Here is a 15,490-nt window from a genome sequence, read left to right as displayed (position 1 = left end):
ATGATCCATGATTCTTGTAATCTGTTATTACTTTCCAGTTATCCTCTAGATCTAACCGACTTGTAACCCTGCCCTCGGACTATATAAGGCGGGCAGGGACCCCCTCCAAACTCACGCAATATTATACGATAGCCAATACAAATCAACAGACCACAGGAGTAGGGTATTACGTCATACTGATGACCTGAGCCTGTCTAACTCAGTGTGTCTCTGTTGCCTTCTTGTTTTTTTATTACACGCCTCTCTGTCGATCAATCTACCTTCGAGGGATACTCCTCGGAGGACTGTCGACCATATTCTATCGACAATTACTAAAATGAATGAAAAGATTGGTGCTCCTAGTGTAGTCAGCCCATGAGTGCAAGACTGTTGTTTCTCAATATGGACAACAGATCCTACAGAGTTTTGGGCCGATTGTTGCATTTTTGCCCAAATGAGCAGCAACTTCAGTTAGCGAGTTTCGGTTCATGCACCCGTTAAGGTTTGGCGGGTTGATTCGCGGACCGGATAAGTGGCTGGGAGACAGCTGCAACAGATCCTGAGCATGGGATGCAGATCTGATGGCTTTTATGTGTCGCCTGAAAAAATGTTAGATTTCAGGCACGTGAAATATATAGTCTCCCTATATTCAGGTTATTTGAAGATGTCATACATATGTCCAAGATATATAATGCGAGAGCTATAGACCGACGTGAAGAGTGATAATTTTCACATCTACAGAGTTAGTTAAGGGAAGATGGACAAAAAGAAATGGACCGATAAAAAAAAAGAAATTTTGTCTTTTTATTATTAGGTATAAATTGCCTGTGCGTCGTATGTAGATGAGCAGTACGGTTGCATGGATGTTGATTAAAGGCTCCTTACCCCCCCTCCCCCCCTTCTATGTCACCAAATACCGGGTTTTGGATTTTCCTCTCCACACTTGCATCTTGATAGCGTTCCCGAAGGTTTATGGCATGTTTGGCTGGGCTTATACGATCGTGAATATAAGCTGGAACAGTATTTTTCTCGAACACAAAATCAATCAAACCAGCCAACAATAAATAATCCATAATCGTTTACGACGAAACGAATAGACTGTTACTCGTTAGGCGGCGTGATTTGCGCACTGCATTTTTCCGCACATAGTGACACTGTATACTGGTATACGACGCACATGTCCCATCCCAGCGATCTATGCTTCCAGTTTTAGTCTACGAAAGACGCCAATATCCCGTGTAACGGATTCATATACCCGTTCCGTCATCATGCATGTGCAGAAACCAAACGCCCTGATCCAGGAGAAAACACGCGCTGTAATCCAGGAGTACAGTTTAAGTCAATTTGGCAGTAGAACTCAAGCAGCCGTTTGCTAACAGCGTGTTCGGCTGGTCTAATCTCACCTTATTTCAGCTTCTTATTTTCTCTCATATAATACTATTGAATCCATCGAAACCAGCAACCAGCCGAAATTTGTTCGTTTGCTATTTGTCAGTCTGGGATGTACTATTCCAATCTGCTTCATGTCAGATTTGGTGATGGTAACAGGCAATCACCATGTAACCATGTATTTGGTACGAGTTCGATCGCTACGCCTCCTGATGATCCTGGTGACTGGTGAGCACATACGTGCCTGTCAGGTAAACCTTCGCCCCGTCCCGTACGCCGCTACTAGTGGGAGCAGTGAGGTTGCTGCCAACATCAGCACCGATCGACGGCGTCGTGCGCGTGCAGCCATGCATGTGCCGGTCCACCGCCGCGTCCCCGGCCGGCCACTTGCTTGAGCCGGATCCGCGACTAGTTCAACTCCGGCCCCTGTAGTGCCTACTGGCATCCAAGATTCTGCATGACCGCGTCGCAGCTTCAGCCGCCGTACGTCGTCCGTTTCGTTGCGATTGGTGTCCTGTTCGCTGGGTTGATAAGTCATGGCTGAAAATATTGTTGACTGATTTAGTGTGAGAGAAAAATACTGTTCGTTGACTAAAAAAAATATGACTTATAAGCCAAACGAACAGAGCGAAGTTGTTTCAGGGCGGCGACTGACCGCGTGCGCAGAACGGGTAAACGACAGCTGCCGACGGCGGCGTCGACTCGCAGAACGTCCGTGGAACGCCGCCGTGGGGTGTGTGTGACAGTGTGAGTCCGTGCAGGTGTCGGGTTGATGACAGGTTCACGTATACTTGGAAAGTTTCAAGTCTGAGGCCTGACTATAGAGTTAAAGACGAAATGGACTAACTTTGGACCAAGACCACCGATTTGTTTCTCTCTATTTTCTCGATCTAGTGTCTCTTATGCCGTGGACTTTGCAGAGACTTACTCCCTCCACTGTCCATTCTTTTTTAAATATTGTTTTCACGTATCAAATAGTCCAACGTACTGGACTTTAACTAAATAATGTGGAGTATTTATGAAGCGTAATGAGTATGATTAGATTAATCATCGCAGTGGCGGACCCAGGATTTGGCCAAGACTAGGGACAAATCTTAGCGGCCCAAAACCCAAAGCTACATCATAGTCTATAAGACCATATATATATATATATATATATATATATATATATATATATATATATATATATATATATATATATATATATATATATACATGTCACAGAAAACAATTATTCTCAAGCAAAGTTTGCAAGAAAAGTTCTTCAACTATACAATTAATAGCTAAGAAATATTATGGAACATTGAAAAATAAATACCTAGTGTCTAGTGACGCTCCTGATTTGGTGCATTCGCATCGTCCACTTCCTTGTCCTCAATAATAACTCCTAATAAGAAAAGGAGCAAGCAAAATGGTTAATAAGAAAATAAGCAAGTAAAGGTTAATAAGAAAATGAGCAACTTACGTAACATACTAGGTAACTTCTTTTTTCGGGTTTTCAATTATTGAAAATACAGTAAGATGTCCATATATTTTCCTTTTGGGATACGCATGACCTTTTGGTTGACATGGACCTAACAAGACATACTCCCTTTTTACATCATCCCTAATGTTTGGGTGCATTTCCTCAATTGGTTTTCGACAACCTGGATCTGCAATAATATCTTGAGGATTAAGGACATGATTGGAACCGTCCTCCTCCTCCTCCACAAAATCAACATTTTCAGTTCTAGTTTGTTCCACTACAAACAAACTAGTTGTAGTTGTTCTTACTTCCTCAGGTTGGTTCTGTGCTTGTGCAGCACTAGCTCTAGTCCTAATTGTCTCCTGTTCTGTTCCTTGAGATTGCGGTGGAGGAGCTTGAGATTGCGGTTGTTGTTCGGCAGCACCCTGTTGCTCAGGAACTCGAGAGAAATATGAAACTAAAGTCCTGCTCCTCTTCATCTTGTACACTGTAATGAGAAATTAGAATCAAAGGGTTGAAATTGGGAACTTGAAAATTGGAAATTTGGAATTAAATCAGTTTCAGATGCAAACATGTTGCAACTTGCAAGGAAGGAGGCGGTCACCAGTCAGGGTCAGCCGGCAGCAGGAGGGCGGCCGGCACCCGGCTGACTAGCTGAGAAAGGAGCCACCGGCCGTGCTGTCGCGGAGCGCACAACGGAGCGGGCGAGGCTACGCCGCAGCAGAGCGTCGGAGCCGGAGCGTGGAGTCCGGAGAGCGGAGGCGGAGCGGAGGGCCGGTGGGCGTAGGCTGCTGGCTCTACCGGCCGTGGAGCGGCGGTCGCGACTCCCCTGCGCGACTCGTGAGTTTCACGACGACGCAAGGAGCGAGCAAGTGAGCGCCGAGCGGCTCTCTGTCTCCGTTGCCCTACTCGTGGCCTGGGCTGCCTGTGTTGGATTGCTTGATGGGCTAAAAAACTGAGGACTTGCTCCCTTGTTACATAGGCTGCGACTAGGGCCATGGCCTGGACTGCCCTAGTGCTGGGTCCGCTAATGAATCATCGAATATATTTTTATAATACATACTTGTTTAGAGATATAAAATGTTACTAATAATATTTTTCATAAATCTAGTCAAATTTAAAAATATTTGACTAGCACGAAAATCTAGGCATCCCATGAAAAGAGACAAAGGTAAAAAAGAGTAAATTGCATCTGGGGTAAAAGAACTAGACTTGTCGGTGTAAATTACCCCCAACAACTTGTAATATGCTCTCGGGTACATGAACTTGTCATCTTGGTGCATAGACGGTCCAAAAACCAATCTCCCTTGCGCACGTATTATGTTGGAAGTTTACGCTACGAGCGGACTCGTATTGTCACGTACATGGCTCATGCATATAGCAGCTCGCAGCTCGGACGTACATGGCTCGTATTTTTTATGTAGTAAATCCGTTCTAAATTATAGTTCGTTTGACTTTTTTTACTCCAAGTTTAACCACTCATCTTATTCAAAAATTTATGCTAAATATCACTTCTTTTGTTGTGGCTTGCTTTGTTAACAAAAGTTCTTCAAAAATAACTTAAATTTGACTATATTTGTATAAATTTTTTAAATAAGACAAACGGTAAATTTAAGATAAAAAAGTCAAACAAATTATAATTTAGAACAGAGGAGCATCCGAGCTACGAGCTGTTATATGCACGTGTACGTGACAATACAAGTATTTATCTTCGATGAAAAAAACCCCACAAAGCAAGTGCTCAGCAGATTTTGTCCATCCACCAGGTGAAGCCACCTAGAGCCATATTAGCCGCAGGCTACTTGCGGTGAAAACAACCCACCCAGATTCAAGTAATTTGACTTGAGTTGTGTACTTGTATTTTTATTGATTTATTCTAGGATCTAATGGCATTATTTTTGAGTGGTAGGAGATGTGTCTGTCGATAACAATGTAAAACATTTATAAATATACGATTGCAACATATGTGTATGGCCACTGCAACATATGCAACATCCAGTTAAAACACTTGCAACATACGTTTGAAACATCTAAGACATATACTCGCAACATACGTGTATAGTCAGTGCAACATATGCAACATCTAGATAAAACACTTGGCAACCTATGTTTGAAACAGCGGAAACATTTGAAACATACACTTGCAACATATGTGTATAGCCATCGCAACATACGCAACATCCAAATGAAACAGTTACAACATACGTTTGAAATAGCTGAAATATTTGAAACATACACTTGCAACATATGTGTATAGCCATTACAACATATACGACATCCAGATAAAACACATGCAACATCCAGATAAAACATACATTTGAAACACATGAAACATACGGAGCTAAATGACATGGAGTGACCAAAAAATTTGGACCAACACTCAGCTGGCATGCAGATGTGGGCCCATGCTCCTCTCACAAAACCGGCAAGCAGCCTTGCCAGCCCTGTAGCTGGTTAAGCGTCTAAGCTGGTCGGCCAAAGCAACAACGCGCTAAGCAGCATGCGGCAGGGGCAGCTTGGCCTAGGCGCAGACAACACACAGAGAGAAAAAGAGCAGCATAGCGAGTAGCAGCAGCCCTAGGCGCTAGGCAGCAGAGGGCAAGCATGGTAGGGAGGCCTACGGCCCTAGGCACGTGCGGCTAGGGGCCTGGCCGGCTGGTGCAGCCAGCAGCAGACGCAACAGGCAACTAGTCCTCTCTCACGCACATGCAAGGACCCCCACACGTCACATGCACCCCGAACGAGTGGCTGTACGCGCTGTTGTGTGTGGACTCCGCTGGGCTATAACTACACCTCCTTTTTTATTGGGCGTAATGCGCGCGGGGTCAGCCCCTCCATTCGGACGTCCACAACCAAGCATAACCGTTTATATGATCCTCGGGACATATGTGGTTACTATACGTAAAAATTTTGATCCAGTGTATCATCTATAATAAAAAAAGACGTATTTTGCCGAGACTGGTTCCTTTCACCACTTCTTCTAAATCAGTTTGGAGAACATGTCAGATAGAGATGACGCTTGACGACTGGCGCCTGATTCATCTTTTGTTATGCGTGGGAGATGATTGAGCTGGCGACCTGAAAAACGGAAACGGAAGAAGAAGAAAAAATGTAAGCAAGGAGCACATTGTGCGGTTGCAAACATGAAGATGTCCCGGTGGCCCTCCTCCAAAGCAGTGGAAAACTCTAGTGTTGGAACGACGAACTTTCAAAGCATGGAATGGACTGAATGCTCTCGACTGTCTCCACAGACATTGCGTTGCGACTTAACGAGGAAACGTGAGCCACCCATTAGACCCATTAGGCCATTGGCTCGATCGACCCCAAGTTCCAAGCGGATGGTGGCGAACACGGAAAATGCGCCAATGCCGATCCACGTTCGCCGTGGACCACCGCACAATGGTTCTGGGCTGACGATGCAGATCTGCTACAAGAAAGCTTCTCCTGTATACACACAGTACGTACGCCCTCGACACGGCAGCGCACGTCACGTGGACACCACACTTGGTGGTGTAAGCCAACTGCACCGATTGATCGTGTGACGACCAGACATCTTCGCACGACGGGGAATCTGCTCTGGCACTCTGTCATCTGCCTCTTGGATCCTGCGATCCGCTGCAGGAGGATAACCACCGTCCACGTGCTGGTGCCGGTGCTGGTGCTGGGTCACTAATCTCGGCAGATGCAGATGCATATAAACAAAAAGACGGAGAAGGAACGAATAAGAGGCTGCTTAGCTCCCCACCGAGGACCGGCGTGATGCGGAGGGGGTGACGTCACCTGCTGCCACGGCGATGACGCGAGGGAGATCAGTCGGCCGAGTCCACCCAACGACCGCAGGGTTAAGCTCTTCTCGGTCGTCGTCGTCGGCGCGGCTGACGCCACGGGCCCACGGCGCAGTCACCACACCACAGGCTACGCATCCGCGTTCGGCCGCTATAAAGAGCGCGTGACGACCGCCTCCCGGAGAGCCATGCTGCTGGACTGGAGGCGAACCGCACAACACGGTTCCTCCTGGTTGCGCGCGCGCACGCAAGACCGACGACTTCCGTAGGCGCGCGGCGGCGGTGACCACGCATGGCGGAGCACCTCCTCTCGACGGCCGTGCACGACACCCTGCCCGGGAACTACGTCCGGCCGGAGTCGCAGCGCCCTCGCCTCGCCGAGGTCGTCACCGGCGCGCGCATCCCTGTCGTCGACCTAGGGAGCCCCGACCGCGCCGAGGTTGTCGCCGCCATCGGCGACGCCTGCCGCTCGCACGGCTTCTTCCAGGTCGGTCCACTGCCCAAATACAAATCTGCACGCACGCTTCCGGCCAGTTACGGCAGTTCCGCTGCTGAGCGCGCGTGAGCGTGTGGCTCATTTGATCGATTGCATGCGTGTGCGTATGCAGGTCCTCAACCACGGGATACATGCCGACTTGATTGCGTCGGTGACGGCCGTGGGGCGCGACTTCTTCCGGTTGCCGCCGGAGGAGAAGGCCAAGCTGTACTCCGACGACCCGGCCAGGAAGATTCGGCTGTCCACGAGCTTCAACGTGCGCAAGGAGACGGTGCACAACTGGCGCGACTACCTCCGGCTGCACTGCCATCCCCTCCACGAGTTCGTGCCCGATTGGCCGTCCAACCCGCCCGATTTCAAGTATGTCCTTAATTATTCTGCTTAATTCCTCAACTAACCACACTTTATTCAATTATTATTGTTAGTACTCCTACTCCCTAGTCCCTAGTAGTTAAAAACAGCTAGCAAGCGGAGGTTTGCTAGTGCAAAGTATCGGGGGGAATTGGTTCAGGTAGATATGTACATTTCAAATGATGTGCAGTAGCTGGAATAAAGAAAACACTCAATTTCGGGAAAGAAAACGATCTGAACCTGACGAGAGGGTCGCCATTTGTAGTGGCATAAGCACACTACTTTTTTTTTCATTCATCCTGTTCGCTTGTTGGTTTCAGCCAGGCTTATTCAATCAGCCAACAGTGTTTTCCTCTCATAAAAAACCAGCATCAGCCAGCTCAAACCAGCACCAGCACAACAAGCGAACAATGGAAAGGAAATAATATCTGAAACTTATATACCCATGTAGTCTAGGTATATAGTTTATACTGCACTCTATAGTAGGCTTTCAGCTCCTGCGGAGAGCTCCGCGGAATGTCTCATAATACTGAATCCACAGTCACTAGCATTTTGGACCGTTGCTTCCAAGAATAAGCGAACAGGAGAAAGAGAAAGTTGCATCATCTTTGGGCCACTTCACATGTACCGCCCTGTTTTTGGGCAACATCACACCAGAAAGTAGTACACCACCGTTTACGAATAGTACAGTATTAATGCCCCAGTTCGTTTGACTGATAAGTCATGGCTGAAAGTACTATTGACTGATTTATTGTGAGAGAAAAACACTGTTCGTTGGTTGAAAAAGTACGACTTATAAGCCAAGCGAACAAGATGTAATACTCTCGGCTTTACTGCCATTCAGAGTTTAACGTTCATCTGTAAATAGTGCGCAGATAACCCTAAACAAAAATATAGTTAAAGTATTATTGATATAGTTTAAACAGCTATTTTTTAAAATAAACAAATAAAGTTCCAACATCTACCACCCGCACATGGTACACAGCTGAAACAGCTAAATTGAATAGTGTCAATTACTTGTAAACGGTGGTAGTCTAGTCACTCATAAAAAGTAGTCAATTTTTCGGGAAAAAAGAAAAGCACTTGTTTAGCGGTGGGGGAACCAGTCCTAGACTGTTCAGAAATAAAGGGAAATCCTGTGCATGCACGCAAATCAGGCCTATTATGAATGCCTGTTTTCTTGGATGCAGACATCCATGTTGTGGCGTACAGCATCAGAACAAAAAAACTTTGATGGGCCTGATTTGAGCTGACGCTTTCTAGTGCAAATAGACAACGAAGATGATCATAAAATCTATCATCCTGTCCTTTCCTTTCACATGATAGCAGGATAGGCATCACACAAAAGGACATATCAAAACAAAACAACGTGATTCATGCCGGTGTCGATGCAAAATGTATCAGCAATTCAGCATGCAGTGATCAGTTGGGTAAGGCCGAGAATACGGCAAGCATCGAGTTAGGCCAAATAAAAAAAAAGTCGAGGCTTGCGAGCTACTCCCTCCGTTCGAAACTATAAGTCGTTATTGCTTATCTAGCTACATACTTTTATTATATATCTAGACATAACATATATCTAGATGCCTAGCAAAAGTTATGTATTTAGAAAAGTCAGAACAACTTATAATTTGGAACAAAAGAGATTATGTGTGTTTGACTCCTCTAATACTTGTCTCAAGATTGGTTCGGATTATAAACAAGCCAAGCTCGAGCTTAAGCCAAATATCATGAACCTAGCAAGCAAGAGCTCGAGTAAGCTTGTGCATTATTACCAGCCAAGACTCTAAGATGATTTTGCTAAAAATTAAACCAGGCATCGTGCATCACCTCAAATCATAAAATCAAACAAATTACCCCATTTGGCAGCTCAAAGTGGTCTATAAGATAGTTTTGATAGTATGGCATGGAGACCCCACATGTTTGAATCCTTCCTCTTTCTCTCTCTATGCGTCCTTGGATCCCCCCCCCCCCCCCCCCCCCCCCCCCACACACACACCCCTCTTTCTATCACTGATAATAAACCCACCACTCATCCTCCTGTCAGTAGTACTAGTACATCCCCAATGCCCTCACCTTGTAGTGGTTTTCAATTTGAGGGTGTGCAATCAATGGTTTTCGAGTTTAGGGGGTAGGGGGGTTCATACTTCATGACAAGTTGAGGCGGCAAAATAGATTTCACTCTAAATCATTTAAACAACAGAGGCTGACCGAAATGTCAATTAGGACATCGTTATCTCTGGTTTTTGTGACAGCATGACTAAGTATATATGACTTATCTACAACTATTATCTTCTCATTTATAAAGCCATCAATGTCAGATTGAACACTATATATAGACTCTGACTATCTAAATCTAGAATGATAAAAAAGATTATGGCTCGCTAATTACTCGGGTTTGGTTTACTTTAGCTAGGCTTGAGTGTGGATCGGCTCCAATTACAAACGAACCGTGGTTGACCCGTTAGATCGAGCTTGGGTCAGCCTCTGGAGAGCTCAAGCTTCAGGCGGCGACACGCTTGTTGAAGGTCGGCTGGTTGATAGCCCTGCACCGCTGCACGCAGCGTCACTCAAGGTCGAGAGAAGGGCAGAGCTCCGGCACTTTCGTTTCAAGGATATACGGCAAGGGACATTGCCACGCGAAAGTTAGTTGTCCACTCGTTGCTGTGGTTCCATCGTGAGCTAGCAGGCAAGCAGGTAAACAAGTCTTAACAGCGCTGCAGCCTGCAGCCACATGTTTGAAAGAAGCACATGCCGAATAGCATGTGGAGTGTGGACAGCGCCACGGATCGGAGAATGACAAAGAGTGTCACAAGGAAAGTAGCCACATGTAGAAGCATTCGATCTGACTAGGAATCCAGACATGTCCTAGTGTCTGTTCCGTAGCTCGATTCCTAGGCGTGTAAACGGTATCAGTCGGTGAGAATGCAGTTATTTCTGATCCTGACACTGTCACGCACGTATGATCATATCAGGGACACCATGAGCACGTACTGCAAGGAAGTCCGGGAGCTCGGGTTCAGGCTGTACGCTGCGATCTCGGAGAGCCTGGGTCTAGAGGCGAGCTACATGAAGGAGACGCTGGGCGAGCAGGAGCAGCACATGGCAGTCAACTTCTACCCGCCGTGCCCGGAGCCCGAGCTCACGTACGGCCTCCCGGCGCACACCGATCCCAACGCGCTTACCATCCTGCTCATGGACCTGGACGTCGCCGGCCTGCAGGTGCTCCACGGCGGCAAGTGGGTCGCCGTCAACCCGCAGCCCGGCGCGCTCATCATCAACATCGGCGACCAGCTGCAGGTGACTCATGATTATATTCGCTATCTGTCATCCCATGTCATCGTGGCCGACGACTAGTAGTATGTTGACGGCCGTTCAGCGAGACAGTGACAGTGAAGCAAATTAAAACATGCATGCTCATCATCTAACTGAACAGCGGTGGTTCTGAATTCTGATGATGCAGGCGCTGAGCAACGGGCAGTATCGGAGTGTGTGGCACCGGGCGGTGGTGAACTCGGACCGGGAGCGGATGTCGGTGGCGTCGTTCCTGTGCCCGTGCAACCACGTCGTGCTTGGCCCCGCGCAGAAGCTCGTCACGGAGGACACCCCGGCCGTGTACAGGAACTACACGTACGACGAGTACTACAAGAAGTTCTGGAGCAGGAACCTGGACCAGGAGCACTGCCTGGAGCTGTTCAGAACCTAGCAGGCTGCGTCCGTTCAAATGATACGTCTGTTAGATGAATCAGAGGGCAGGTGGAGGAACGCTGGCCCCTATCTTAGGTACCAGGCGGATGCGTGTTGAATCAATTGATGGTTGGAAAAGCCCCAACCGTGGCATATAAATAGGTGTACTCCGATCACAGTCCGTAACTCAAGGAGCTATATTTGATAGCCTATAATTACACGCCATTCTATTCTCAATGAGATCCTAAAAATCCGGACTGTTCTCTGTATACACGGTTTGTTACACAAGGCAAGATACGCACAGCAGATTCTTCTAGAACTCTTTCATCTAACATCCTCCCTCAATCACAGCCGAGATAGGTTGAGATTGAACTTGAATTGTTCCAGAGACCGAACTGGCAATGGCTTGGTGAAACCGTCTGCAACTTGATCACCTGAAGATATAAAATCAATATCCAGAAGTCTTCTAGTTACTCGTTCTCTGACAAAATGATAATCCACTTCTATTTGTTTAGTCCTAGCATGAAAAACTGGGTTTGCTGACAAGTACTTTGCACCAATATTATCACACCATAGTTTAGCTGTTCTTGGGCAATTAATTTGAGTTCATATAGTAAAATCTGGATCCACATCACCTCAGCAGTAGCATTGGCAATTGCTTTGTATTCAGACTCAGTACTAGACATTGATACAGTGGGTTGTTTCCTTGAACTCCAGGACACTAAGTTTGATCCTAGAAAGACAGCAAAACCACCTGTAGATCGCCTGTCATCTATATTACCAGCCCAGTCTGCATCGGAAAAGGCACTCACCAAGGTAGATTGTGACTTATGTATTCTTAGTCCCAGCCGTGTACAATACTTTATATATCTCAAAATCCTCTTTACTGCTTCCCAATGCACAGTAGTTGGTGAGTGTAAGAACTGGCAGACTTTGTTAACAGCAAATGCAATATCAGGTCTAGTAAGAGTAAGGTATTGCAATGCTCCTACAACACTTCTATAATTAGTTGCATCTCTTGGACCGAGAGGAGTACCTTCATATAGGACAATTTCTCACTTGATGCCATAGGTGTAGCGACAGGTTTACTTTCGGCCATATTAACTCTCTTAAGCAAGTCTGTAGCATATTTCTCTTGAGTTAGAATAATTCCATCCCATACCTTATTCACCTCAATGCCCAGAAAATAGTGAAGCTCCCCTAGATCTTTAAGTGCAAATTCTGCTTTTAGATCTTGTAACAGGACTGTCGTGGCCTTTTCTGTAGAGCTAGCTACAATATTGTCATCCACATAAACTAGAACAAACATAGTGACGTCACCTTTGTTATAAAAGAATAAAGAAGTGTCAGCCTTTGATGCCTGAAATCCCAGCTTCATCAATTTAGCACTTAGACGTGAATACCAGGCTCGAGGAGCTTGTTTAAGGCCATAGAGAGCTTTGTCCAACTTACAAACATATTTGGGTCTGATAGAGTCTTCAAAGCCGGGTGGTTGCTGCATATACACCTCTTAATCTAAATAACCATGCAAGAAGGCATTTTGAACATCAAGTTGCTTCAGACTCCAGCCTCGAGAAACAGTAATAGATAGAATAATTCTTATGGTTGCCGCCTTTACTACAGGACTGAAAGTATCCTCATAATCAATGCCATATTGCTGTTTAAATCCCTTAGCAACCAGCCTTGCTTTATATCTATCCAGACTACCATCAGCTTTCCTCTTAACTTTGTATACCCATTTGCATCCTATTATATTCATGCCTTTTTGAGGAGGAACTAAATGCCATGTTTTATTCTTCATAAGAGCATCATGTTCTAATTACATAGCTTGCTTCCAATCATCATTTGCTAAGGCTTCATCAAGACTGTTGGGTTCACCAGTACTAGCAAGGAGGCCATACCTAACAGTTCCGTCAATGTAGACCTTGGGACGCCGGATGCCATGCTGTAACCTAGTTCTTGGCGATGAAGGACTGGCTGCAGGCAACGGCACAAAAGATCCCAGCGAATCACCCCCCTCGGTCGCATGTGCGGGCGCCGGTGCAGTCTGTGTCAGCCGCGTGTCGCCACCAGACAAGGCCTCCGTCGCCCCTGAAGGCAGCAACAAGCCAGACTCAACTCCCGAAGACGATGTGACCATTGGTGCCACAGCAGCAGGAGGCAAATCCTCCTCGTGCTCAATGACCAGAGGCAGCGTGATGTTAGCTGCGCCGGTGAGCTCTTCTGAGTTGTTTTCTTCAGGATTTTGTGCCAAGTTTTCTTCCTGCTCATCAGACAACTCAGTAATACGGTTAGATGAAACATTAGCATATGGGTTAGCCACAGATTCACCCCTAAAGAAGGAACTTGGAACCCAAACTTTCGATGGTAGTTGAATAACTTCAGCACGTAACTTTGCTCCAGCATTAGGATTGAGGTGGGAAAAAGGATATACTGTCTCATCAAAGATCACATCACGTGAGACATAGATACGTCCCAAGGCAACATCTAAACACTTGAAACCCTTGTGGAGGACGCTATATCCTAAGAAAACACACTGTTTCGATCGGAATTGGAGTTTGTGAGAATTATAGGGTCGTAGGTGAGGCCAACATGCACATCCAAAGGTGCGCATGGATGAGTAGTCAGGTTTCTGGTTGGAGAGGCGCTCAAGGGGAGTTGTTAAGTGAATGACACGGCTAGGTAGGCGATTAATAAGATGTACGGCAGCAATGAAAGCCTCATCCCAATACTTTAGAGGCATGGAGGCATATGAGAGGAGAGAAAGGCCGACTTCAACGATATGGCGATGTTTACGTTCTGCATCGCCATTTTGTTGATGTGTATGAGGGCAAGACACGTTATGCACGATGCCAATTTTAGTAAAAAAGAATTAAGTCTCTCATATTCTCCTCCCCAATCACTCTGCACAGCAAGGATTTTCTTATTGAACTATCGTTCTACCATGGCTTGAAAATCTTGAAACTTATGAAAAAACATCAGACTTGTGCTTAATAAGATAGATCCAGGTAAATTTGCTAAAATCATCAATGACGCTTACATAATAGCGATATCTCCCTACAGACTCAATGGCAGGACCCCATACATCGGAGAAGATAAGCTCTAAAGGAGAACTAGACTTGCTATCAGATCTAGTGTAGGGGAGTTGATGGCTCTTTGCCTGTTGACAGGCATCACAAACTAAAGAACTAGATGCCTCACCTAACAAAGGGAGTTTATTCCTACTGATAACTTGCTTTACTATAGCTGACGAAGGATGACCCAAACGACTATGCCACCGTGAGAAGGGAACTTTGGTGGCGATGTAGGCTTTCTTATTGGATGGTGCTGGGAAAGGGTAAAGACCATGGCGACACTCCCCTTCAAGAATGACCTTCTTCGTGTCCTGATCCTTTACCAAAAAATAACTCGGGTGAAACTCAAGAAAAGCATTGTTATCAGTGGCAAGACGATGAACGGAAATAAGATTTTTTTGAGTTTCTGGAACATGGAGAATATTTCGTAGATGAATATCATGATTACTAGGGGTGTGAATAGTGGCATGCCCAATATGACTAATGTTCATACCTAAACCGCTTGAGGTGTGGATCTGATCCGTGCCGTAGTACTTGTCACGGATGTGCAGCTTCTCAAGTTCTCCGATGATGTGGTCGGATGCTCCAGTGTCGGTGTACCAGGTAGGATCTACCGGTGCACGATTAGCAGTAGCAACAAGTCTTTTGTCAGGGACGAAGTCTTCCTTGAAGCGATGCCAACATTCAGCAGCGGTGTGATTTGGCTTGAAGCACACCTGGCAGAGCGGTTTGTCGTTGGCAGTGTTGTAGAGGTTGCGCTGATTATAGTTGCTACTGTTGCCGCCATGGTTGTAGCCAACATGGCGCCCACCATTGCTGAATTGGCGTGGCGGCTGATGCTGACCAAAGCCGCCATCACCTCTTGCTGGCCCCCGTCCACGTCCACGAGAGGACGAGCGCCCGCCGCGTGATTCGCTGCGACCACGCCTGAAGTAGTTTGCTGAGCCGCTATGATTATGGCGCCCGCCATATAGCAGCTCCAGATGTGTCTCAAATGCAAGGAGCTGTGAGAAAAGTTCCTCAAGATAAACTGGTTTTGTCCTGGTGATCAAGGACGAGACCAGCGGAGAGAACTCCTCATTAAGTCCAGCAAGGATATACTCGACAAGTTCATCATCCTTGAGCCGCCGTCCTGCGGCCGCCATGTCACCGCCATAATTCTTCATCTTGGTGTAGTACTCCGTGGCAGTCATGCTGCCCTTCTTTGTGCTGGAGAGAGCCATGCGCACATTCACAGCCCTCGCTCGGGACTGAGATGAGAACGCAC

The 15,490-nt window shown here is 46.4% G+C and overlaps 1 protein-coding gene across 1 annotated transcript; it reads left to right on the top strand.

The window, feature by feature from the left end:
- The first annotated feature begins 6,814 nt into the window (after positions 1-6,814).
- On the top strand, positions 6,815-11,418 carry LOC136540754 (flavanone 3-dioxygenase 2-like). Its single transcript, XM_066532771.1, has 4 exons — positions 6,815-7,105; positions 7,227-7,474; positions 10,438-10,762; positions 10,926-11,418. The coding sequence occupies exons 1-4, from the start codon at positions 6,911-6,913 to the stop codon at positions 11,166-11,168; spliced, it is 1,011 nt and encodes a 336-aa protein (XP_066388868.1). The 5' UTR covers positions 6,815-6,910; the 3' UTR covers positions 11,169-11,418.
- The last annotated feature ends 4,072 nt before the right edge of the window (positions 11,419-15,490 follow it).

This window comes from Miscanthus floridulus, chromosome 1 (genome assembly GCF_019320115.1).
Source record: "Miscanthus floridulus cultivar M001 chromosome 1, ASM1932011v1, whole genome shotgun sequence".
Lineage (NCBI taxonomy): Eukaryota > Viridiplantae > Streptophyta > Magnoliopsida > Poales > Poaceae > Miscanthus > Miscanthus floridulus.
The sequence above is the reverse complement of the archived record's forward strand: the minus strand, read 5'-3'. Positions and strand labels throughout refer to the sequence as shown.